Below are 27073 nucleotides of genomic sequence, written 5' to 3'. Positions count from 1 at the left end.
TTTTCCTTTTCATGCACACCAGTGTATTAAGCATCAGACACATTCAAACAGCGGAACAAAACGCAAGAAGCAACGCCACGCAGAATCATCAACCAGATCATGACTGTTAACCGGCAGAAAGTGATGTAATACGGGGCAAGGTGCACACAGTTAGGCGACAGTATTAAACGTCTGATCACTGACATGCATCATACGTTTGTCTGCTTACCTTTCATTCAGGCGTTCATCCATGGCTCGAAGATCTTCGAGATCCACGAAACGAAATCACCGCCTGCTCACATAGGCAGACGCGAGCTACACAACGGTCAGACGGGTCGGCGCCTCGGAAAAACGAACGCGGGCGAATCCACCGGTTAAATGAGCCTCAGCCAATCATGATCGAGAAGGGTCACGTGGGAGACCGGAGCCAATGGAAAGTAAATAGCCGGAATTTGGCGGGAAATGCCAGTGGCGACACTATTTGCGCGGCGGCGAAACCGGCTTACTGTGCCTCCTCTGGCGTCCCTCCGCGGTCTCTACGCAGGCGCGCTCCTAGCGCCCTCTGCACTGCCGCTGCACACGGCCGCACGGCATCGAGTGGTCACCTCCGCTCCATCGCGCTCCTTGTTTCAGTTTTGTTCTCTCCTACTGGGCACTCGCTCCTAGCGGGTTTCTTCTCCGTTTCGGTTTCGCTCTCGTTGCTTTGCGCGTGTTTATTTGAAAATGCTGTATAAAGGCAATGCGCATTGCACTTGCATCATCAATACGTGAAAATGTTTAGCTACCACATTTTACATAATTGTCCCCGTATCCACGCTTCTTGGGAAGAAGTGGAGAGTGAATGTTTCAACAAGGAGAGTCCCCGTAACGCAGTGAGAGAACGCTGGAGAAATCAGTGGTAAGGGCTTGTGCCTACCTTCATACGTCACGCCCTGTCGTTGACAAAAAGAAAATAAAGAAAGCTTCGGGGGCTCTTCTAAACGTAAACAGACAATAACAATGCGTGTTCTAGATTGACAGAAAACCATTACGAAACGTGCTTATACTTTTTAATAACGACCCATGGGACACCACAATGCCACAGGAGCACATGGACAGCACATCCAGCGCAGATCCATGCGGTGGCACACACAGAAGATAAATCGGAAATCCTGAAAAATACTAAGGCTTTAAGCACTCCTAAAATTCCTTTAGCGTATGCCCCGCTATCCCAAAGATGCGACATTGGGAACGCTAAGTTGACGACAAGCAAACGTACAAAACACGCCGCGAAATTCTAGCAAAACCTACCGACAACAACCCACCTAAGATTGCCGCACCCCCTTTAAGACGTACAAGACCTTCAGAAAGGACAAAAGCGAACAGCAACTTACCAAGCGACTCAGGAGTAAGTGGCCTAACCTCGGACGCGGCACTTGATATACCCATGGGTGCTCGACGTCACCAGCCTCAGTGACAAATGACGATGATCGGTTAGGATATCACGTGAATCGGCAGAAGATGCAAAGTAAGGGGGCGTCTATGAGGGATTGAAAGAAAACTTTAAAAAGAAAGGGGGAACTGTTATCGTTATCAGGCGCGACTTATCGGGCCATCGCAAGCGCCAGAAATGCTGTTAACCCAGGCAGCACAATGTACTGAAAGTCGAGTGCAAAAGGGTGGACGGGTAGGTGGAAGGCCTTGAACATACTCGTGAAACTAAAGAACGTTGATAAGACACATACCGTCCACCCCTATTGCACTCGACTTTCAGTACATTGTGCTGCCTGGGAAGATGCGTCCTTATCAATGTGTTTGTATGCTTGTGTTACGCTTGGCAGTAGTCTTGATAGCGCATCGAAAAGCATGTGATGAAAACCAATTATGACGCGACATCTGCTATCACGGAAAGCGTGCAGTCAGTTAATCCACTTGGGTAACGTATAGCAGCGGTACTAGCGTGCGTTTCAACAGCATGGTACAAACAGGAGCGGAGACAGGCTTTGACTTTGGGGGGAGGGGGTTCTTTGTCAAAGCACGTAGCGGGGAGGGAGAACATAATGTTTAGCTTGCTGATTGGGAGGCGATCCCACCCCCCTCTTTGTATTCGTCACAGTGTACGAACAGCACTTTTGAGACCGCGGTGGAGCGTTAACCCTTCATTTCTTTAAGCACATCCAACAACTATGGTTCCCTCTGCAGACCTAAGCCCACATTCCTTTTACTTTTCTTTCATTTCGGTGCTCGACGTGTGCTTTATAGCCAGTGGCACGAATTCCTGAACAAAGGCACGTACCGTGTGCAGTCGACCCGCATTTATCCGGACTTCATTTATCTGGATCCTGCGCTATCCGGACAAAAAAGCATGGGAACGGATTTCTTTCCGTGTATTTCGCCCTCGTTTATCCGGACTTCAGCAAAGGTGCAGTAGTAGCGGATGCTTCACTAGCGAGCGGGCAAAACAAGAGAAATTTCCATCAGTCCCGAATTTAAGGAGAGGCAGACAGGGCGTACGCCCTGGGGAGGCCCCCCACCTTCACAAAGCCCATTTGTTACACAGATCATTTTTCGTACATCCTCATAGAAATCACTTATATCCAGTCAGAATTTTTTCCACGGCACAGTATTTGTGTTGCTGCAAAATACAGTCGACCCGCGTTTATCCGGACTTCATTTATCCGGTCATTGTCCAGGAATGACACTTGGCCTACACCTAGTCAAGGGTGGTCGAGAACCCTAGTCGTGACCTCCTTTTTTTACTGACACAAAGACGGTGTTGCTAGGAATAATTTTCTTCCTTTCTGACTTTGCACGTTACACGAAAGTCATCCACTGAGCAGTCTGATCATTCCACACAGAGAAGGTCTGCAACGAGGACCCCTGCGCTGCAACCACAGATGACGACATCGTCATTGTCGTCGCTTCCGATAGTATTCAAGAAGAATTTGATGATGAAAGCGTGAACGCAACCAGCTGTGGCGGTAGAAAATGCGCGAGCGGCACTGAGAACAGCGGTATTATTTTTCGAGCAACAGAACAATATTTTGCAAAATCGATGTCATTAGCAAAGGTTTGCAAGAACTGGATGCGTGTATTAGAATGAAACAGATGACAGTGGATAGTTTTCTGTGTAATGGTCAATAAAGATGTCCTTTTAGGATCACTCTGAATTTTCGTGTTTCACTTATCCGGTTCCCCTGCTATCCGGACGTTTTCACAAGAAACAAAGCCGTCCGGATAAACGTGGGTCGACTGTATTCACACGAGCGACATCCCCACGGAATATTCTAGTGGAAGAAAACACGAAAACACTGCTCACATAGACCAAGTTCCGGCCTGTGTTATGTTGAACATTCACACGGTGCCACCTAGCACACCAGCATGTTTTCCTGTCGTCTGCTACGGAATATCTTGTGTTTGTGTAGCAAGATATTCCCCACTGTCAGCGGTGACATGACATTGAGCGCTCACGATCACGTGACGGCAGAAAGCTATACCGCTTTTCGCATCTTCCGCTTCTGGAGGAATGTCGCTCGTGCGAATACACGGATAAAGGGGTAAGGAGACTTGCCGGTCCTCGGTTGTTCCCTTGGACTGCTCATCGTCGGCACTTGAAATGGTCACCGAGCCCGGTTACTCAAACTGTTATTCACTCTCGAAACTAGTAATTAAGAGGAACTCTACTTCATATTACAATGTCAGTAGCGTAGACTTGTCAAAAAGGTCAATGCAGAAAAATTTGAATCGTCTCCTCACAGGTCGCGACGTTATCTTTCTTCAGATTCTAAAGAAGTCGGCAGGGAATAACAGGAGAGGACATAATGAGACTCTTCGCTGCTGTCCAACGATTGTTGAATAAATGTCGCTCTCTCTCTTTGAAGGAACGCGTTAAAATTTCAGCGGTGATATAACTGCAGAGCTTCTCAGCTACCTGCGGGATACTAGTCTCCTCAGCAGCCTGTAGCATTGTGGACGGCGGAAAACTTCTGACTTCGGACAACTTCTTGTCTCTGACTACTGCAGGAACTTGCAAGGGGAACTCCAAGGCATTGCGCTGCTTGGGAGTGCTGACACATATGGGTGTATTGCTAGGAACCTAAGTGACCCATTCTTACATGTGTTACCTTTGTTCGTCTCGAGTGGAAACATCACTTGAGGGTTTCATAGTGACTGGAATTCATGGAGAAATCGGATTTAACCCGAATTGGTGGGGGGTCAGTTCGGGGGGCAATAACCGGGCAGAATCGCGTTTAACCCGAAAAAGGCACTCCTTAAATATAAGGGTCCATCTTGGATAACCACTGCGAAACCACAAAGATTGGCGAATAACTGTAGTTAGGCAGGGAGTTTGGAGTTTTCTGGCCAAGGATATCGTCTTGTTAGGCAGGGAGATCAGGTTGTTTGCCCGGCTGCTGAATTGCCCTTGTGCTTAGTAGTAGGGGATGGACTCTCATCGTGCACAACGCTCAACTGGCCTGAACACGATTTAATTAGCAATTAGAGCTAATTGGGACCCCCCACATTAATCAGCACCCTCCAGGGAGTCACCACGCTAATTGGGGAGCATCTAACTCGTGTCCAGACCAGCTGAGCGTTGTGCACTACGAGAGCCCATAAAAAAGAAAAAATAGGTAGAAAATAAAATACATATATAGAAATAGAGTGGAGAGAAGAATTTATTCGAAAATCGACGACGCCGCGGCGAAGAAACCGCTCGCAACACCCGAGTGACGGGCGCCCGCCATCTTGGTAGTTGGCACCCAGCAGTTGCAGAGATCGACGACAGGTGGCCACTTAGTTGCAAGGCATCACACCAGATGGCGCCACCATCGTAGCTCTATGCGAGAAAGACAGAACAAGACACTAGCGGCAGGTAAAAAATGGCAACACTGCTGAACAAGTCTAGGCATGCGAGAGAAAAGGTCTAACCGCTACTGCTACTGCTAAACAGCACGGAGAAAACAGTACACATCGGAGAAAAGGCTTGGGGGAGTGATCGCTTAGGCCTAACCACAGCGTCACAACGCTGCACCGCCGCCGCGTCACCGCTAAACGTGCATCAACACGGAGAAAAGGCTTAGTCACTGCTGAAAAAGTCTAAACATGCGCGAAAAGGCTTAACACGAGCGCAGTCAAACATCGGCAAATCACTCGTTGGTCACCGCTAAACAAGGGGGAACGGCAAACATGCGAGAAAAGAAGCGCGGTAAAACAACGCGGCAAATCACTCACCTTTTCCCCCGCGGCGACTGCTCATCAGCCAGGCAGAAACTGAGCGGGCGCGGGGACTGCGGAGCAACCGAGCACAGGTCTGCTCTCCGCGACAGCCAGCCAGCAACTGGCTGGGACGCGCGCTCCTAGCGTCCTCCGCGCAGCCCGCCGTGGAAAACGCCATGTGCAGTTTATTCTCCTGCGTTTCTCGTTGGCGAGGAAAGACAAAAAACGAAGAACTTCGCGAACTTATTCGCGGCATCGTAGAGGAAGCCTTTCAAGTCCACCGCCTGGAATGGTTGCAAGCACGTCAAGAAATGTGTCAGGACAAGATGAAGACGCTCGACCGCATCTTAGCGGCGGACAGACTGACGAAAAAGAAGTCCAACTTTAGCCTGGATAATCTGTATTGGGGCAGTTCCATCTAGAGGACGACGACGACGTGTAAATAAAAGCGATGCATCCCTCTTCTCAGTCTCTTCTTTTTCTTCGTGCAACGTGTACACCCGCAACATGTCTTCCCCCGAACCTTTTCGTTTCCGTCATCCTTTTCGCTGCATCTTAAGCGGCCCCTCCATGTGCGGCAAATCTACTTTCATTGCGAACGTGCTGAGGAACCTGAACGACGTGGTGGACAAGCCTCTGTCACAAATATTCTACGTACAGAAATATGCTTCGACGAGCATGCAGGACGAATTTGGGGACTCCGTAAAATTTACCAAGGAGCTACTGCGAGAGTGGGACACGTCGCGCGCTACGCTGATCGCCGTCGACGATCACATGACCAACGCCGGTTCCTTGAAGGAGGTGACCGATCTTTTCATTCTGGTTTCTCACCATGCCAACGCGTCGATCCTCTTACTCGTTCAAAACATCTTTTTCGACAGTAGCCATTTTAGAACTATATCCTACAACGCCAGTTACGTCGTCCTGTGGCGCACCGTGCACAGCGTGCACCAGATGGAACATTTCGGGCAACAGTTATTTGGCAGAAAAAAATTTGAGTATTTTCTGGACGCATATAAACAAGCGATGTCGTCGCCCCACGCTTATTTACTCGTGGATCTTCACAACTATACGCACGAGGATCACAGGTTGCGTAGCAATATCTTTCTGGGAGAACGTCAATATATCTACGCCCCGAAATGAATCTCCGCCCTCACCTCACTTTACTCAAAGTACTCTCCACTCTACCCCCTCCGCGACGTCTTGAGACGTTCTTCCTCGTCTGACATGAAACACCTCTCCGAAATTTGCCTCAATTTATTGAACGGAAAGGTGGCTCTAGCTCCAGACACGTTCGCGCGTTTGAAGAAGCACAAACGCTTTTTACGACGGTTTGCCTACAAAAAGATTCACAAGAATCCGCAACGTTTGAAGCGCTATCCGTCTCAGCAGCGAGGACAGGGCGTTCTTTCGTCGGTGGCTCCTCGCCTACTTTCCGCCGTGTTGAACCTTTTCGTCAATGGCCAAGAGAATTGAAGTGACCAACTCCTCCACCGGAAACGTTCTTTCCTCGAAGGAGAGTGACGACGTCAAAGTGAAACTCATACTGCAAGCACTGTATCGTATACTCAAGCAGTATGGATACGAACCCTACGACAATAAAAACAAGGCGTCCGACGCTACAAATGACTTTGACTATTCGCTCCTCTCTCCAGAGGTGGACGAAGAGGAAGCGGAAAGGGCCGTCTCGGAATTACAGAAGGTTCTTTCCTGGGATCGCGGGGGTTGTGTCTCCGTGTCGGGCAAGCCCATCAGGCACTCCTCCGTTTACGAACTCATCAATTATTTCTTGCAATGTAAGACGGGAAAGGAACCTTCCTGGTTCCCCAAAGTCTCGAAACTATTGCGTCTGATTTCTCTGCCCAAACCTCGCGAGCCTCAACAGCAGCAGCAGCAAGCCTCCATTGCGTGGACGACTTATGGAGGGATATGAGAAGCCAGCGGGTGGTTTGGGGTGTGTGGACCGCTATAGAAAAGCGCGTCACTTGAGCAAAAAGAAGGCTCTCGCCATTCTCAGAAAGCTGGATGCCTACACGCTTCACCATCCGGTCAGAAGAAAGTTTAATAGGAGTCGCATCATCGCGCTCAAGATCAACGACGTGTGGCAAATGGATCTTGCCAACTTTTCAAAATACAAGAGGTTCAACGGTGGCTACCGCTACATTCTTGTGGCGAGCGATTTCCTCTTCCGTTTTCTGTACACACTCCCGCTAAAGACGAAACGCCCCGCCGAAATGAAAAGGGTCATGATAAGACTTTTCCGGGCACTTGGCTTCCATATATATTGGAATGAACAAAAATCTGAGAGGTCGACCGAACCACCCTACCAGAACTGCCTGAAATCACCATGCTCTCGGAGAAACGCAGTCCGCGAAGATATGCTTTAATGGATTGCACATCGGTGACACGTTGCAAAGTACTACGTCGATTTCTTGAAACCATAACACTGTAGAAGTTATTCATGTAGGAGTCCGATGCAGACTAATGCCACTCTTGAATGTTACTTCTGTTTACATAGCCTACCGTGATCAGCACTTGCACACACGTTGTGAAAATGGCATCAGACTCCCGCTGCTTTCGAGGCTGAGGTACATCGAGAGGCTATCTTGAACGTTGCAGTTCACCGCATAGGTCGCAGAACAGACGATAAACAAGCGATTAGCTATGTAGATGCAGTTATTATACACAACCACAATTGATGACCGAACACAAACGAAAGCACAACGATCACCTCCGCCAGGATACGTAGTGCTGCCTTTCAAAGAACATGTGGCAGATGCTCTCTTTGTACACTCTTTTAGTCACCACATCAACTTTTGTTGCTGAACTTTTCATTAACAAAATAGAAGTAGGCTTAACCGGGCCTAACCGCCAATTGCTGAGTAGAGAGAGAGAGAGAGAAGAGAATTTATTCTTGTGGAAACATCACCCAGATAAGAGGAGGTGTCAGCAACTTGAGCAAATTGTTTTCAATTTTGTAAATAATCGGTGAGCAGGTTGACAGTTTTACATATAACATCGTCGTGTTCGAGTTTTTTGCATAATATTGAGCCATTGAAAACATTTAAAGCTTTTCTGCTCAGGACAGAGCAGCCGATATTTCGAACAGAGTATTCTTCTTCTGGGCCAGAAGAGAACAGTCTCTGTTCGAAATATCGGCGGCTCCTGTCCTGAGGCAACTCCCTTCGTGCCCATAGTTAACTGTTTTCTTTCAATATTACTTTCAGGAAGTTTACAAACTGAGAGTACTCCTGACTTATTTGACTTATTTTTTCAGAATTCGAACTCATAATAAGATAAAAGGCTCTGTTTCTCAAAAAAAGCCTCTGATCTGGTTAATAATATTCATTCAAGCACCTCACTAACTGTGTTAACAACAATAACAGCTTTATTTTTAAGATATAATGAATGGGGAGTTCATCTCGATCGCCATGATACCCCATGGTGATGGTGGTGTGGAGAATGAAATAATGAGCCCCTTCACAATAAGGTTCAAAGTCCTGTGGTTGTCCCAAAAATGTCAAATGAGCGTTGAGGGCACAGCGTTGGTGGGCTGAATTCGGTAAGAGACCAAGAAATTTAGATAGAGAGAGGGGGTGAGATTAACTGAGAGGGTGAGCTGGATGAGAAAATGTGTTTCTGAGCTGTGTCTGATGATTTCCTCTGTAGAAAACTTTTATATATTAATTTCCATTTCAGCTGAATACTTGTTTCTTTTGTGTGTGGTGTGAGGGTCGTCCTTCCCCCTCCTCCTTATTCACGCCGCACTTCCCCTGGACTGCAACAGAGGTCGCCCCCTGCTTATGCAAAAGCAGAGCCGTTTATAGGGAGAGTTTGGCCATTAGGAGGAGCCTAACTTAAAGCGCGTCATGCGACGTCACGGCTGAGCGACCTCCCTCGTCGTGCTCTATTGTTGTCCCGTCGTCAGCTGGTCGCCGACGCCATATTGATGCTGATCGTTGTTTACAATCCACGGAGAGAAGACACGTGCGAACTTCTTGCTTCGAAAGCCTTTCGTCCTTGAACTCTTTCAGTTCGGCAACAAAGCCCCCCTTATCACTAGGGCGAGTGGGTCATAAGCCGGCTATTCCTGTAGATTACATTCAGCGCGACCACGAAGCTGTGGACCAGCTGGAGGACAGCATCAACATGGCGCGGACTAGACGGCTGATAAGCGGATTCCGCTCGGACTCAGGCTTTTTGGGCGGCGCAACGATGACTCTGACGTCAAAATAGGCTCCACCCATGAGGCGGCAAAAGATCAAAGAATGGCCAAACTCTCCCTATAAATGGCTCTGATGCAAAAGCTGTGGCACGCGCTCGCCGCGTCTGAAAGACCGGAGACTCCCTCCGCTTCGCTACTACTAGTCAGTCGTCGCTCGCCATGCCTACTTCACGGTTGTCTTGTTAGTTGTTTGTATCGCTTTCGCCATTAAACGGGTAGTTCGCTTCCCCCATTGTTCTTCTCAAGCCTCGCCTCATGCCTCTCCAGCCCTGGCATCCCCACAGTGGGTGCTGCACGTAGAACTTTCTGTTGTAAAGTTATCATAAACAGTTAGCAGTTACTAAATTTGTCCCCCTTGTCAAACGGCTTTTTAGCCTCTCTTCGTCCAACTTCCCCTTGTTCCTTTCTTTTCTGTGTTACAATTGAAAATAAACGAAATTAAATGAAATTTATAATGTTTCTCGTTTTGATAGATTGTTTTCTGTCATTGAATAATGTTGACTTTCTCCATATTTTCTTCCGAATCGAATAATGAGCGTCTATTTGTGGTAAATGTTCAATAAAAAAATATCTCCTCTGTGCAAACTTGGCCGATTATCGGCTTGTCCTCCGCTTTGAAGAAAGGAATGTTTGAGAGAGAGAGAGGTAGCGTTCCACATCCCATGGAGGAACAAGCATGCGCAGTTGCTTGGCTTTGGCTGTATAGAAAGAGGAGGAGAAAGAAAGAAAAAACGGGAGAGATAGCTCGCCTTGGTTTTTCTGATTGTACCATGTCTGTTTTCTGGGTATTAGTGTAGATACCCCCAGTGGATCCATAAAACAAAGTAAGGTCTGTAGTGTCTGTCAGAATGAAAACTGTATTTCGTACTGTTCGTTTAGCCTAGCTCACGATGGTTATTTGAATTAATATTATGTACCTGTTGTTTGCGTGTCGGAGAAATTGCCACTTAGAGAAACCGTCCTTACCGTCGTTATCTGTCCTTAGTTTTTTGCTGGCTATTAATTGTTTTGATAGAATTCTTGTTGTATTCTTCAGAGTCGACTTATTTTCTTAGATCCGCGCTGGTCACGGACAGAAGTTATTAAATTTGTAATGCTTCTCGTTTTGATGGATTGGTTGAGTATTGTTTCGCTATTGTTTTCCTACATGTATCTGTTGTTCGCATGTTTGAAAAAGCGCTATAGTTTGGCTCTGTATTGATTGTGTTCCTCTGTTCTTTAGAATCCAATTATTTCATTACATCTGCGCTGGTCACTTAATAAGAAACTGTCTTTCAAAGTTGTGTCCCGTAGGAACAGAGCATAATAGTTGGGTGTCTTTGGTCTTCCCTGCTGTGCTCGAAATTCGATTAATGTCGTTGTATCTATCAGCACTTAATAAGAAACTATCTTTAAGAGTTGTGTCCCCACTATACAATAATGTTGGCTCTGGAAAATTGTCAGTGTTGTAATGATAGTGGTCACTTATAGGAATCTCAGATTTGTTATGATAAAACCTGTAAATTTGATTGTAATCGTATGGAATAAGAATATCCTCTTTAACTATATGTGGTGTCCTTTGATAAAGAACGATCGTGTTTTAATTCCGATTCATCGAAAACGTGTGTGTAAGATATGAGGATTGCCAATAATAAAACAGAGTATGCACTTGGTTTGATTCTTTCTGTGTGATGACTCGGTGTGGTCAACGGGTGATGCCGCGAGGTATCTCTTCAATGATATTGAGTCATATCTATATGGAAGCTGTGAAATTGGTAAGGAGTAAGTATATTCTTTATTATACGAGTTGTACTGTGTTGTGTTGTTTCGTTTTCAGATCATCAAGGTTTTTTTCGGCAGGGTTTTTCACCTTCATCTGATTGGCATTACAATTCCCAGCACTATTGGCTTTATTAAATATATTTCAACTTGTACTTTTTGTGTATGACTGCTCTTTGTATGTATACACTTGCATGTTGTAAGCGCACGGGTCGTAAAACACAGCCCTCCGCCCACGTGCCACCCACCAGAGGGACCACGCACGGGAAAAAATCGCGTCGGTGGCGCCGCCCTATCGGCAATATTCGAGTTTCTCAACAATCGTATTCGCGATTCCAATCAACTGCAGGTGGCGCCCCGAACGTCCAAGATGGCGGACGAAAGAAAGAGAAACGTGTACCGTAACGCTTCCCTGTCCAGACGCGCACTCGAGCCTCCACTTGCAGCTTTTCGAAATCGCCGCAAGGTGGCCATGACTTCGCTGGAATCGCGTATACTGCTATGGTGCAATTTAACAATACGTAATGACTACTTTTCTGCTGTCTAAAAGGTTCAAATCCTCACCTGTCAGGGCATTCGTCGACCACATAATGTTCACTTCGCACCTGCCTTAATCTGAACAAAGGAGAAACTTCACAGGACGGCTGCCATCGATCATATGCTAATTGCAACTCATGATGCGCGTCATCGAAAATAACGACACGTCAAACACTGCAGAGTATGAAGAGACTTGAAAGAGCGTGATACCCAAACTCGAACGTTAGAAGTGGATCTTGCAACTGTGGTAACCGTTATCAAGGTATGAATTTCACATTTATTGACGTCCTTGTTGTGCTGTTTACGTACAAGACCTTCTGCATTCATAGTTCTCAGGGCAATTTAATATCACTGCGCAGTTTATGTGTTTGTTTAGACATAGTATAGCCTCAACTCGCGCTCAAACTATTGCAAGAGTGAGCAAAAAAACTGGCTCGAACACATCTCGCAAACAATGCCATCCATAGCGTTCCGCTCGATAAAGCGATGCTAAAAAAGGGAAAACAAACTTAAAGCAGTTTGCTCGACATGCGCGCTCTTAAATGGTACTCTGTGTAAAGCGCTTTAATCTGCACTCTTAAAACAGCTTCACGGCATAACACGCTGTGGGCAGACCATTGCGCAATACTGTTACAATGTTACCGTTCAGAATGATACTGTTATCCCTTCCGACTGCAAACTAACACGAGTGCATAAATGTCACAAAAAGGCACACGCCTCCCGTTTTGAACGAACGTGTTGGAGGCTTAATCACTTGTACGTCTAATGAGCTAGCGAAGGGGGGGAATTCGCCGAGAAAGGCACGCGGTAAAACACCTGCGCGGCGCTCTTCGCGCGATACGTGAAGGGCACAGCATATGTCACGCGGAAGGTGTCACGTGACCGTCTTTCTGCATTGCTGCCACTGGTTAGCTCGCAGCATTGCTTCCAGCACCGTGTGTCGAAGGTCTCCGGGGCACTTCAAAAGAACCCCGGGTGGTCGAAATTATCCTCAGTCCTATCCCGCAGCACGTGCAACATGTCGCCACACTGCGCAAACAAGTCTTACGTGTAACATCACGGCACCATCATCATTATTATTATTACTATTATTTTTCTTTGTTTTATTATTATTATTATTATAAGCCACGATGTTTTCTGGATGACAGTCGACTATAGCGTATTCGCATATTATATGGGAATTATTTGTATTGGAATATTATTCGTATAGGAATTCGTATTATTATAGGAACCTGTTCAGAATATAGGATACAGGATGGTGTGCAGAAGCACACAAAAGTAACATAATGACGCAACTAAAGCATATGACGCGTGTTTTGCGCGTTAGCCTAATTCTACGTATCATTCCTTTGCTCAGATGGCATCTGCGATCGGGCATTTCCTTCTCATCACTGTTCTGATGCTTGTGGGATGGGCGAATATACGATGTTCGACGACTGAGGCACCGAAGAGAAAGTAAGACACAACTATGTTTTATGTCACGTTCATACCACAGGAGTAAACGACGGGAACGACGGGTGTCTACCAACGTCATGGTCACGTCACGGTGACGTTTTTTCACTAGGTGTGGCTATTAAAGGGACTATGAAATGATTTTCTTCTCGTTTTCATTAGAAAGAAAACATTTTTCTGAGTCTGGAACGAAAATTTTACCTTCGTCATGCGAGGAGATTTCTCGGTAGCGAATTTAAACGGAGCGGCGAAGGGAGTGCAGCTGGCGCCACGCCGTGGCGAGCTGCCGCGCTTTCCACCAAAAAATTACGGCTCCACTTTCCACCAGCCAGGTGCGGTACATGGTACCATAATCCGAAGCGATATCACAACCCGCGAGACTGACGCTATTGGGGTTTTAGTACACTGTGGAAGGAGACGGTACGGTTACTTAAAGCTACTGTACAGCAGCACGGATCAAATGTCATTTAGTGTGGCTATTCGATAGTCCAAGCCACCAGGACAAAAACTGCGCAAGTTTCATTCCAATCGACGGTGCAATTAATTAGAAAATTACAATTAAAGATTACGGGCAACAATGTACTAGGTATTCGAAATGAATCCGTACTCCTGACACATACGGCGGCAACCACATTGCATGCGTATAACACTCGGCCCGACATAACAATCCACCACAATCCACGATAAAATCCGCCCCTGCAATCCACACAACGATCCACATCTGAGGATAAACGGATAAGCGAACTGAAATGAAATTAAATGCTGAGCCGTTGAAAAAAATGTGTCAGACGTTCAAGAAGCTAGACAGCGTCGGGACTTTTTTGTTCACAGAGATTCACAGAGAGAATTTGTTCGTTCGAAAGAGGCCGCGAACAGAAGGAGCGCGCAGGCGCAGCAGAGAAGTAGGGAGAGCCTCCATCAAACAACGGCCAGCGCTGGATTACTTCGCAAAAACGGGGGCTAACAGGTTAAACTGTTAACAGGGGTTTCAGAATGCATATAGGTAAACAGGAAAACTAATAATATGGTTACTAAAATAACGACCAATAAAAACCGATGTAATAGTGTGTAATACCAATTTTCAGTGTTGCTCGCTGTAGAGGGGGTTGTTTGACACCAGGCGTCACACCGCTCCACTACGCTGCATTTTTCAAGGCAAATTAAAAATATTTATAGCGCATTGTCGGTCGTATGGTTCCGCACGTGGTATTTAGAAGCAACAAAGTATCCAGTCACATCACCGGCATATCATGCTTGTCTACTGCTTTACAGTACTTTTAGCTGCGCAGCGTTCCCGCATAGCAAATCCCGAACCTTGAACCGTGAAGCCCTTCAATGTGACGCTGTTGAGGAGTTCTGTTATTGCAATCCATTTCGTTGCATCCACGAAAACGTTTTCTGTATTAGTATACTATACACAGTGTATTATTTAGCACTCTGCTTCCACGGTGTATGAACACTTGTTCCTGCCAAACACGATCAATCTTAGTTCTCTCTGGGTAGTTCTTATGGTATACGACGAAATTAAAATATTGTTTGCTCCAGGTACTTCCTCCACGGCACACGGATTACTTGGCAGCTAATCCAAGATATGAGAAAAAACTGCACCACCTTAGAACATTGGAGCTCCGGACCTCTCCAATCCTTGTAAGAAAGAAGTATTTAATGCTCTAGTCTCCCTTCAAATCCGGGTACGCGGTGCACGGGGGGGGGGGGGGGGGCAGACTTGAGCCTGCTCGTCTTTTTAGGGCGAGAGCACCACGCGGTCTGGCTTGGCCCGCATCTTGGAATACGGCCTAATAGTCGCGGAACAGTATTGCTAGCAGCAATGTACCTGAAAAAGTTTTTGTTACATCTTGAATGAACATCTCACACCGTTCCGCACAGAGCACGAAAGCATAAAGGACGCAGGACTTATCGATTTCCCGGAATAACTGGGGTGGTAAATCGTATTATAATTTAACCCTGATCACAAATTCGGGACGCAAAATATTCGTATATGTCATTGGTGGACGTTACGCGCGTCTACGAATTTTCGAGAGAACACGCAGAACTTCATAGTTTCGGATTCTCGAAGAATATGTGACGTCACTGGGAGCTCTGGCGTCTGTTTCCTAGCTGCAGCTCGTGTCTCCACTCTCCGCCACACATTGAAAGACCGCCAGCAGTTGTGGCGAGGAGGCGAAAATGACCTTAGTAGTACTGTGAGAGACAGAAGGAAAATTACTACAAATATGAACACAACGGGTGTTCCCCACGATCTAGATCAACATCGGGGACGGCCATCTGCAAGCCCTCGCGCGTCGTCAATAACCAATCGCTGTTCCCGCGCACACCGACAATCACCCCACGATGACCCCACGCGCTCTGTGAGCCACTGTGAGCCTGTGTGAACCATTGTGAGTCATCGCGCTTCTCTATGAAAGGATACACTATTACTTAAATAACGAACTGTTTGATCGACTTCCAACCCATCAATGCAAAGAATATAGATGTACACACTTTCAGCAGACGTACATTCAATATTTCTACAGCTGCAGCTGTTAACGGGAAGGTTTCAAGAGATCTCCCGTGCCCATTATCTTCTCCAACAGAGAGACGTTCCTACTTGCGTTGGTGTCACCATGGGCCCGCCAGCAGTGGTGCCGTGACATGACTCAATGAAGTGGACCCGATATTATCATTTAAGGTGCCAGGTGGCTTCACTCGCATCCTTTTGTCACTTGTGCGGCGTCTACGACTCAACATCGCCTTCACCCCTATATGTTCTGGGCTCGGCTGGCTTACAGTCACACGACGCTGTGCCCAGCTTGCCACCACCCCAGGTACGATTCCCCATATCATCGAGGATTGCGACCGGTACCCGGGTGAACGACAGGTGCTTCGACGTCAACTTGAACTCCTTGAGCACGGACCTGTGAGAGGAGTGACCCTTGAGACGTAGCTTGTTCAAGGTCCTTGGCCCATGGCGCGCACCCCCGCGCATCAGCTCCGGGTTCTTCGCTCCCTCTTTGCTTTTGTTCCAGCCTCCTCGAAAGGCTCTAAACAGAACTCCGACCTGTCACCTCTTCGCGCTCACTGTTAATTTATCCTCTCATATTAACCTCTTTGAAGCAGAGCATGAAACTGAAATTTTTTCCGGGTCGGTTCAGGCCCGGGTCCAGGCAAATGGTTCAGTTCTGGTTCAGGTCCAGGAGGACACATATATGGGTTCCGAACCGGTTCAAGATCCTCTAAACCGGTTCCGAACCGGTTCATCGCAGAAGGCATATGCCCTAAAATAAACGGTAGGAAAGTTTGAAAAGCTTTATTTCTCTTCGCTTGTCCTAGCTGGCTGCAAAGCTGTGACAAGAACGCTTGTCCACAGGAAAACGAAACTATAGAGCGCAGTTGTCCGACGTTGTCTCCATCGATGCGTGCGTTTATATGCATTTCCGCCTGTATTGGAGACTCCGGTTGCAAAAAATGTCGCATGAACCGGTCACTTTTTGGAACAGGTTGGGGCACTTAAGATAAGTAAGATGAAAAACGGTCAGTCTCGAACTCTCGATGCTTTGAAACCAGCTTTGTAACGGTAACCGAAATTTTCTGAATCGGTTAGGTTCCGGTTCAGCTCCAAGATGGCGGCGGCCTTTTCGGTTGGGTTTCGATAAAAATAACGGTTATTTCCAGTTTTCGGTTCCGGTTCGGTTTGATGCTCAGCTTTGAAGTGGGGTAGGTTCCTGCGGCAACCACAGGCAATCATTCCATACCCTCTTTAGTGTTGGGAATCCCAGGCAGTTTTTGGAGTATCAGGATTCCCCAGCAGGGTTTCGAGATTGAGATAAAACCGAGAGAGAGAGAGTATACACAGCCTTTGAGTAGCAACTATGATTAATCCTGCGTGCGCTTAAAGTGTCACTCCATGGCGGTCTGTCTCTACATGTCAATGAAAACATTCCACATTCCATTTCATGACGTCGCTGTTGGCTGTCCACCGAGCTTTGGTTCGCGGTTCACTTGCATACAGCTTGCCTGTGCTGAATGGCCTTCCACCTTCCTCAGTCCATGAGCTTCAGTGCCTCCTGGCGCGCAGTCTCTGGAGAGAGACCGCAGAGACCCATATAGTCATTGCTGAGGCTAAGGAAGCCTCGCTTGAAGTGCTTCGCTACGGGGAGACGTGTCGGCAGTACCTCCGCCTTCTAGCTCACCATCGGCGACATCCGCTAGTTAGGAAGCTCCGGACACGCAAGCAAAGCAGCGTACACCCATGTGTGTCTCCAATGAAGACTAGCATACCTGACTTTGTGGTCGCACCCACAGCTCCCAGCACTCCTCCTTGGACTTTTCCGATGCCCTGCATGTCCCTGTCTCTGCCTGGGATAACAGGGAAGAAAGGCAACGTCGCTGCATGCGTGACGAAGCAGCTCACTCTCAATATGATGAGCTCGTGTTATGAGACTTCCACCGCAGTTTTCACAGACGGCTCAACCACGAGGGGAAGTTCGTCGTCTGCCTTTGTCATTCCCTCCGAGTCAATTTCAGATGGCCATCATCTCTCACATAAAACATCGTCAACATGCGCTGAGCTTTATGCTATTCTTTTCGCCTTGTGGAAACTTATTGACAGCCCCGTTCGCTCCTGGGTCGTTTTTTACGGATTCCAGACCTGCGCTGCAGTGTGTGGCAACTCTGGGACTTCGCGGCTTCCTCAGTCCTGTGGTCATTGAAACGCTACAAGTCTACAAGAAAGCAAGCGCACAGGGCCACACAATCGTCTTCCAGTGGATCCCAGGTCATGTGGGCATCAACGGAAACGAGGACGCAGATCGAACAGCCGCAGGCGCGCACCAGTACAATCGGCGTTCCCCATCATCTTGCCTGGAGATCGCCGTTACCTCGTCTCAAGCCTCACTGGCCCCATGATGCAGTCTCAATGGCAACGTAACATCACCACCCACTCTCTGCTTTACTCCGTTGACGCCACATTGTCCCTTACTCTCCCCCGCCGAATGCCGCGTTCCTTTACCACAGTCTTCCACCGCATGAGACTTAATGTGGCTTTTACACCAGCTTTCAAACACCTCCTCGGTGTCGGCGCGTCCAGCCTCTGTTCCACGTGTGGTGTGCGCGGTGGCCTCCATCACGTCCTCCTGGTCTGCGGACAGTACCATCGTGAGCGGGTCCTCATAGAAACTGGTCTCCAATGCGTCGATCAACGCCAGTTTGACGTAGCCAAAATCGAATCGAATCGGATTTATTACGATCGCAATAAATCCAATAATTTTATTGAAAATTAAACGAATTTCAATAAAATTTGAGGACGTGGAAAACAGCCGGGATCCAGTTCTTCGGGTTATGCCGGATCCAATATTAGTCATCATCACTTTTCCATCATTTATTGCTGTTGCTGTTGAGTGACAAGCTTTCGTAAATGATATAATGTTAGTCATTTTAGTCACTAGTTTGACCAAACGGAATTACCTGTGTACAAAAAAGTGAAGGTGCAAACACCACCATACAATTTAGAATGAAAAAGTGCCGGTCTTTCATTGCAAACACTTCACAGGTGCATGATGTAAAACCCTGAGACCCTTTCCTTTTTTCTTAATAAACATATCCCCCCCCACTGAGACTAGGGAATACGAAGGGACAGACACAAACACGAAGTCTCAAAGTCCCTTCGTGTTCCATAGTCTCGGGGTTTTCCATCATGCATCACCTTCACCAGCTCACTTGCTTCCTAGCCATTTTTTCACTTCACAGGTGACATCCCGCATGCAGTGGGAAATATTTCCTCCTGTAAGTCAATGGCAAAACCATGTTTTCGCACTTTTTGGTTATTCACCTTAGCGTAAGAAAATGTACTATGTGTATATACGTGTACCATACTGTCGAATTCAATAGCATGTCTTCACTACTGTTCTTACTGTTTTTTTACTAAGTCGTCTAAATTTACTAGTTTATTTATGTATGTAATGTTGCTCCTGTATGGCCTGATCAAAGCCAGCGATTAAGTCTTACAAATCGTATGGGTATAAAGTAAAATTTGTAGTATGACATGCACTCTTAAAAATGAACTTCACCACATAGCACGCTGATAGTCAACCATCATCTCGAATGATATCGTTATCTGCGCTGATTTGTTGAAAACGGGAGGTGTACGTTTTCTTGTGACACTTCTGTTGTTCATAATTGTCACGCGCGCACACACACACACATACATACATACATTGGATGATGATGAGGTGGGCGATTCACCGTCGCTGGGGCGGTACACTGCCCTATTACGCGTTGGGAAAGGATGAGGGAATGATGATGGGGGGCTTTCAGAGTGCCGTCGTCAGACCAGTGGACAAGCTTCAAAGACTCCCCAAGAACCCCCTCAAAGAACAACTGCCACACGCCAGAGTAGAATGGTGCTCTCGCGCACCTTCTCGGTAGTCGCGCCACCACAAACTTCATTTTTAAGAGGTTTCTAAGGTTCCTTGCTAAAGCAAGAAATCTCATTCTCTTTCTGCAGAAGGCAGGTCTTGCTCAACAACCCATCTAACACTTTGCTCTCCCCGACGAACTCATGCACCCTCCGCGCATCTCCGCCCTACATCCTCTATCCTCCATCCGTCTTTTTTTTTCTGCCTATAGTCGTGACGACGCCCAATGTGGCCAACAACGGCGAGCCGATCCTGCCATTACCCCCCCCCCCCTCATTTCTAAGAATGTATGATATTGCAATTGTAGCGGTGAAACACCTCATCCCATTGTCATTCATGTGGTTATTGTTGTTGTGGGCGTACGAATGCTACTAGAAAAAGTGACAGAAAAATTGTGAGGTTTCCTTCATCGTGCATCGCTGCTGTTCTCCTGTTTCCATGGTATTTCTGCACCTAACGGATGCACACCACTTGCTTACAAATGTCTGATGGATGTCAGACCCAAGCTCTCTCCGTTCATAGTCCACCCAACAGTTCCTACTAACCCTCCGTGGTCGCTTGCGCTCCCATCACTCTCCCTGTCTGTTCCGGGTCTCAAGGTTCCAAAGCATCAAGTGCGAGTTTTAGTTCTTCAATAGTTGTGAACGGACATGATGCACTTTAGCTATCCTGACCCCACACTGCCCTCTTCACTGACGGATCTACCACACCGGAGTGTTCTTCATGTGCTTTTGTCGTCCCATCTGGTGCAGTCTCACGTGGATATCATCTCTCATATCGTACGTCATGAACATCAGCGAAGCTATATGCCATTCTACTCTTTGTGTAACAGATATCCCAAGATCATTCGTGTGTTTGGGTGGTCTACACCGATTCACGTGCTGCTGTGCAATGTGTGGCAAAAAATGGGACTTCGTGGGTCGTTAGCCCCCATCGTAGTAGACATTCTCCACAAAGTTCAGCGTCTACATGGTCATCACATATCACAGCAGTTGATTCCTGGTCACTGCAGTTTAACAAGCAGAGAAAAGCTGACAGAGTAGCAACGGCTGCCCCTGGGCCCCCGAGAGCCGTGCCCATTGTGCTCTCGAGGGCTGACAGGCGGACCCTACTAACCGCGTGGTTTCAGCCCGTGATTCCACATCAATGGCGCCGGGACATCACGGATCAATCTCTCATGTACTTGGTAGACCCGAATTTATCGTTTTCTTTCACTGCCCGTTTTTACGCCATTTTACCTCCGTCCTGCGTAGACTCCGCCTCAATGTGGCTTTCACCCCATAATTCAAATGAATGATCACGCTGTGACACAAGCCTCTGCTCCAACTGCTGTGTCGTGGCGAACACACAGCACATTCTTATGGAATGTGCATTGTACGGCCTGCAAAGGCAGGTAGTGTGTGATGAGCTTGCTCGTATCAGCAAGAGACCACTCAACCTAGCTGCACTTATTAGCCCCTATAAGGATCCTGTGCTCTATCGTCGGGTCTCACCTCTTCATCGACTTCCTGTCGTACACTAGGTTGCTGCAGACGCCTTAGTTGTTCTCGTGTTTTCATCCTTCCCTTATCATCTTCATATAATGTTCCACGTGCAGTGGGGTAGGGTACCACACCGTCGCGGTGAAACACCCCATCTCATCGTCAGCATCTATTGTTGTTGTTGTTGCCAGTTGCTTTGAAATGCTGCAACTAATTTAGTGTGTGTCCAGCCCCTGGTGTGGTAAAAATTGTTGCCTCCATAGCAAGTATCAAAGTTTTCCTTTCTTACTGCCTTATGAATAAGTGAAAAAACTGGATTGAAAGAAAGGCACCGTTTTTCCTTTTACACATCAGTCAATCAAGAAAGGCCTCCTTCAACATCCAGGCATCCTGCCAGGTATGTCCACTGTAACATCAGGCTGACGAAGCATCCATGGGGAGTAGCTTGGTATACATACCCTTTGAATTACCTTTGCGCGGAATTTGATGAAGTAGCAGGATTACGAGCCTATGTATGCCAGAGTTAGTGCGACGGACAACAATTTTAAACCGGCTGCAGTGGTTTTTGGAAACAAGAAATCTCCTCCCTCCAGTCATGGCAGGGTTCAGAAGGGCCTGAAATACCATGAACTGTATTCTGGACTTTTTATCGGACATCCAAGAGCAAAAGGCACGTGGACTGCTGACCGTGGCTCTATTTCTGGATATAAGAAGGCCATATGACAGTGTCAGTCATATTCATGCCACATACGTTTTCTACCATAACGGAATTTGAACCGGTGTCACTAAGGTTGTCGCTAAGGCCTGTCCAGGTGGGGGAGCATCACCAGTAGACATAATCGCGGATGGAACGTTAGGGTTCCACGTTCGGGTCACCAGTTGTAGCGGCAAGTGACACAAGCAAGGAACAACTTTCCTGGTAGCTCGCAAGGGAGCAAGTGAACGAATGTTTATTTTGCTCGCGCCTCAAAAACAGCGGCGCCGCGATGCCGATGGCAAAGCTGCCACAAATTCACGGTCGTATACTACGTTGGATCATGAATTACTTAACGGGCAGGCTGATATTTATGCGCACTAGCAGTAGCGCAAGCGACCACCACAGTCTTAGTGCTGGAGTGCCTCAGCTAAGGCTCAGCTCAGGCTGTAATGCTGCGGTAAGGACACCGAGGTATAGCTTTACACTTTTAGTCAGGACCCGCTCCAGAATAGTTTCAGCAGAGGGGCACAAGCCAGTCGAGATAGGAACGTGATACGCCAGCATCTGTCGAATTAGAGGTGAGTGAAGACCGAGCAAAGCACGACACGTCAAGCCCCAACGAGTACCGCAAATGTGTCGATGCACATTCAGTTTAGCATCTGCGCAATCTTAGCCGGACTTCGGCGTTCCAGGGCGCTATGATTCTGTTCCTCTACTCCTCTATCGATTCCTTGATATCGCTCGCTTTCACTTCTATTCCTCTGTCGATTATTTGATGTTGCTTTGATTTCTGTTCCTCTATCCGTCTGATTCTGTTCCTCTGATAATGTAAGACTGTGCGAGTATTCTGTAATTAGTGCTGATTCTGACTCTGTCTCCAGTCGATAGAGTTATATTGGCAGTTTTAAATAATAGGCTTTGATATTGCTTGCATAATTTCTCATAATATGAAGATATAGTGATATGAAATAATTATCGCTCATTATCACTTGTTGCTACAACAATCTGTTCACTATTACTTGTTTCCTACACCTCTGTGTGTTGATTGGAATCCACTGGCTATTAATTAGTTCTTAAATTAATTAGTTATTTAAGAAGAGGCGTATTCTTTCTATGGGGAAATACGATGGCTCGCAGTGATTGTTGACGCTCGCGGAGTCAGCGCTTGGTGATTGACGGCGCGCGAGGACTCACAGTGACCATTGCGTGCGGTGATCTAGATCGTTGGGAACACCTGTTATGTTTCCTAGTTGTCCTGATTTTCCTTCTGCCCCTCACAGTACTACTGACCTTCGAGGATCAATGTAGCAGCCGTTGGTTGACCCATGACGTTGTGCTTCTCAAAAATGGAAATGAATTTTCTGATACGTCTCTTGGTCGAGGCCAAGAGACGTAAACTGTCCCAGACGTGTGCACATGAAACCAGTGCGTGTCCGTCGGAGTTTGTACTGCCCGACGCGGATTTTGCAGAGTTTTCGGAGAACGAGTCCAATATGTTTCTGACATTTGCGGTAGGCTGTGGTTTCCCGCCAACGTGGTGCAAAATCGCCAACTGTTGGCCAGGGAGTTCACGGCAGAATGTGTGGAAAATTTGTGGAAAATATGTGGAAAGAAAAAAATTGAACCTCTGTATGGCAATAAGGGGATAAGTCTAAAAATCCCAAACCGAGAAAAGGGGCCTGATCTGGTTGTCCGTCTCGTTGACACGCATGAATTTCCCGTTTCTTACCCTCCTGTAGCGGGCCAATAAATTGTAATACTGTCCTGAATTTTCTTTGACAGGTGCGTACTGGGTATGTAGATGTCATTGCAGCAAAAATAGTAAAAAGGGGATAAGTCGACTTATCCCCTTATTGCGTACAGAGGTTCAATTATTGTCTACATGTGCGTGCGCAATACAACCGCGAGCCTCCTCTCGCCCGTATTTAGCGTGCACGAAACAGCGATCGCTGTTACTTCTTCGCACATGGGGTCCGAAAAGGCCTGCATTTTTAAAAGCTACTCACTCATGACTACGTAGAGCGTCGAACTGGGCCTGTTGGTATACGACATGGCGACATGGTGGGTTAGTCACGACTGTTTTCAAATAACCACGTTGCGTTCTTGAGTTCAGGTTCGCGCTTGAAGAGTCGATAAGAGAATTTCTCCGATTTGGACTCTCGAAGTTCTATATCATCACCTGACATATCCCTTCACATGTATTGCAGTTTGAACATTTTTGGCCAGAAGGGAGGACTCGGGTCGACATACATAGCAACCAAAACGATGACTGACAATGCTATGAAGTACACAGAGCTCTGCATTAATCCGCTGATGGGCCCCATACCACGGTTGCTTGCATTTGTGAAATGGAATACGGATGGAAACTTCATATATCCAGGCAAGTGGGGCTTTAATCTTTGTTCATTTGTAATTTATTTCGATTCCCGGAGAGGCATTACGCAATTAAGCGCTATAAAATTGAGAACAGAACAGCCGCAAAACGAGCACAAAAATGGAGTTTGACCTTACTATAACTGCGCAAGCGTTGTATAGCCCAGCTGGGTTTGGTGCAAAATTCTCGTCAAATGATCGTATAAATGTCACGTAAATGGACTATGTAAAACGTTGGATTTGCAGAGGGGTAGAACAACAGGAATCAGACTACAAAATAAGATAGTACGTACGTGTAATGAAAAGTTTTTTTTTTTTTTTTTTAAGGACTACTGCATCCGGAAACGTGTGTATCAGACCGATACGGTAATGTTCGGTACCGCTTCATAGACCGCTTGGCCAAGTTTTTCCTCTGGAAACAGACTACAGATTAAATAAATGAATTTTTAAGATTCGCCCACCCTCTGCTGCTAGGGAAGCCGCACCGACAGTAACATCACGGTGACATAAGCTATGCGCACGCATGCGCAGGCGATTGCCTCCGAGCTCACCTGCTTCACATTCGCCACCGCAACGTAGAAAAGTCATCTGTAAATACACTGACTTTCGCTTACCAGTGTGAGTTCTGAGCTGACCATGTCGCACGCAATCGACAAATCGTATGGCTCCCCTTCATACTTTGTAGTGATGATGCCGTGATGGTATTGCGTCAGAGATCAAGTGATTCCCTCTTCAGGGCACAAGCGTAGAAACGCAGTGTTGTTCGCATACGTTCATGGCAAATAGCAGCAGCAACAAAGACATTCCCTCTTCTGTGCATGCCGCGAAAGCACGAGCATTGTGTGCACACTTCTCTTCCGAACGCGTGACGGCAACATCACCTAGAATAATCAAATCTAGGTGGTGTTGGTGATGGCGGAGTCAAACAGATATTAGAGAAAGAGAGAGGACAGTACGGGACGAGGGACGCAACCAATGGCGGGCGGAGGGCCAAACGCGCAAGCTGCACACACTGACTCTCTTTTTCTCGTATAGTCTATTCTCAATGCGCATACGATGTAATTAACACGAGGTCACTGCCAGTGGTCTTTGTGAAGAGACAATTGCCTGCATCACCACTAACGCAGTGTCGTTCTGGCAATAAATAAGCCCTTGCTTGATACGATTGCTTAGCCGTCGTTGTCCGAACATTAAAGCGCTCGGGGCCGGCGTCTACTTTTTGATCCTGGGCGGGCACACTCCAAGATTTGCGGATTCCCTGTCGGCGAACGTCTGGGGGGAAATTTCCCCCCTGACCCCCCCGTAGACGCCGGCCTGCTAGGGCGTTCCGATATTTTTCAAATATACAATACTCGAAAGATCAGCGTTAATCACTATAAGGATACGCTTTGAGGTTCGTATCTCATGTATGCGTATTTGACGTCCTCTTTCCACATACCCTCCAGGTACGAAATGGTGTGGTGCTGGAAATATATCCACTAATGCAACCAAGTATGGAACTGGTGAGTCGACAGACAAGTGCTGCGAAAAACACGATATGGCCACAGATTACATGTTAGCAGAGGGATATCACGAGAAGAGTAGGCTGAAGAATCCGTATCCCTATACTATGTAAGTGTTAATAGCGAATACAGAGTGTCTTACATAGCCAGTGTGACGTTCAATAAAACCTGTCCTTACATCGCGACTTAACGTACACGATATTTCAGAACGAACTGCTCGGATGACATGAAGCTCTTCAACTGCCTTTATGAGGACAACTCCAGCCTTTCCTACGAGTTCGGCCAAGTATTTTTCGACGCCGTGCATGTTCCCTGCTTCGCACATACATATCCGATAGAGTGCATAAGGTATTGACTGTATGCGACCACTTCTATGATGAAAGTAGTTCTGGTAGTTCGTGGTTACCAAAGAACTAACATTCCAATTCAGTATGATTTGCAAGTTTGAAAAACCTTGGCCTTGGGAACGTGCTCGTAGCAGTGATTTTCTTGCTTCTCTTTGCATTTGCAGACACACAGGTAATTGGCTATTCGGGTATAAATGTGAAGAATACGGGATCAACAACAAAAAGCCGAAGGTGTGGCAGTTCCTTCCTCCTCCAAATTTCTTCAAAGCCTACACAAGGAAATGGTATAACGACAATTTCACAGTCACGTGGGACGACAGCAATGCGTGGGATCTAGTTTGCAAGGGGGATCCTGATATGGGGTGCAAAAATTACACCTTCATCGAAAATTTCAACTTACGAGAAAACTTCAGCCGATACGCTGAACCGAAGCTTATAGCATCCTCATAGCATGAGCTCATGCGTGCAATATTAAAGCAGTACGTGAAGGCACACACGAGTCGTGTTTGTTAACTTACTGAACTGAGAACAATTAGGGTGCAAAATATGCACGAAAAGAAATATTCGGCGTAAATAGAAACGACAGCCGTGTTGGTAGCACGAAATTCATATACAACGCTAAAATGTGTGATGTTGAGATGGTGCAGGCGCATTTTTTTTTTATCCTTTGAGCCTCCTTCTGAAACCAATATGAAATCGGACAAACGACTACCTCTCGACGTGAGCGCAGGTAACATTGCCAGTATCCGCACGGTAGGCGCGCTCGTAATATCTGCAACTGCGCACATTGAGGTGAGTGCCCAGCATCCGCACAGATATTCAGATATATATTGGGGTTCTTCATTCAGCATGTCCACCCATCCGCGATCATTGTATTGTAGGGGAAGAAGCGACATGACCACACACACACACACACATAAATATACGATGATGAGATGGGCTGATGCCAGCCAGCAGGCCAAAGGTGTTTTCTGGCATACGAAGATAGTAACTAACCGCACAGCAACCCATCGAATAACACGCTACGACAGGCCATTTCCAATTTACTGAATGCTCTTAATTGTAGCTCCACCTAGGAGACGTCACCAGAGATACTAATGCTTACCTCAAGTA

General features: G+C 46.9%; 1 protein-coding gene across 1 annotated transcript; it reads left to right on the top strand.

Moving 5' to 3' along the window:
- Positions 1-11603: 11603 nt before the first annotated feature.
- LOC135386262 (uncharacterized) lies at positions 11604-26459 on the top strand. Its single transcript, XM_064616071.1, has 7 exons — positions 11604-11957; positions 13053-13150; positions 14693-14794; positions 23946-24118; positions 25557-25722; positions 25821-25961; positions 26125-26459. The coding sequence occupies exons 2-7, from the start codon at positions 13053-13055 to the stop codon at positions 26408-26410; spliced, it is 966 nt and encodes a 321-aa protein (XP_064472141.1). The 5' UTR covers positions 11604-11957; the 3' UTR covers positions 26411-26459.
- Positions 26460-27073: the final 614 nt, after the last annotated feature.

The sequence above is a fragment of the Ornithodoros turicata genome, chromosome 2 (assembly GCF_037126465.1).
Source record: "Ornithodoros turicata isolate Travis chromosome 2, ASM3712646v1, whole genome shotgun sequence".
NCBI lineage: Eukaryota > Metazoa > Arthropoda > Arachnida > Ixodida > Argasidae > Ornithodoros > Ornithodoros turicata.
Note: the sequence above shows the minus strand (reverse complement) of the source record. Positions and strands in the feature narration are given on the sequence as shown.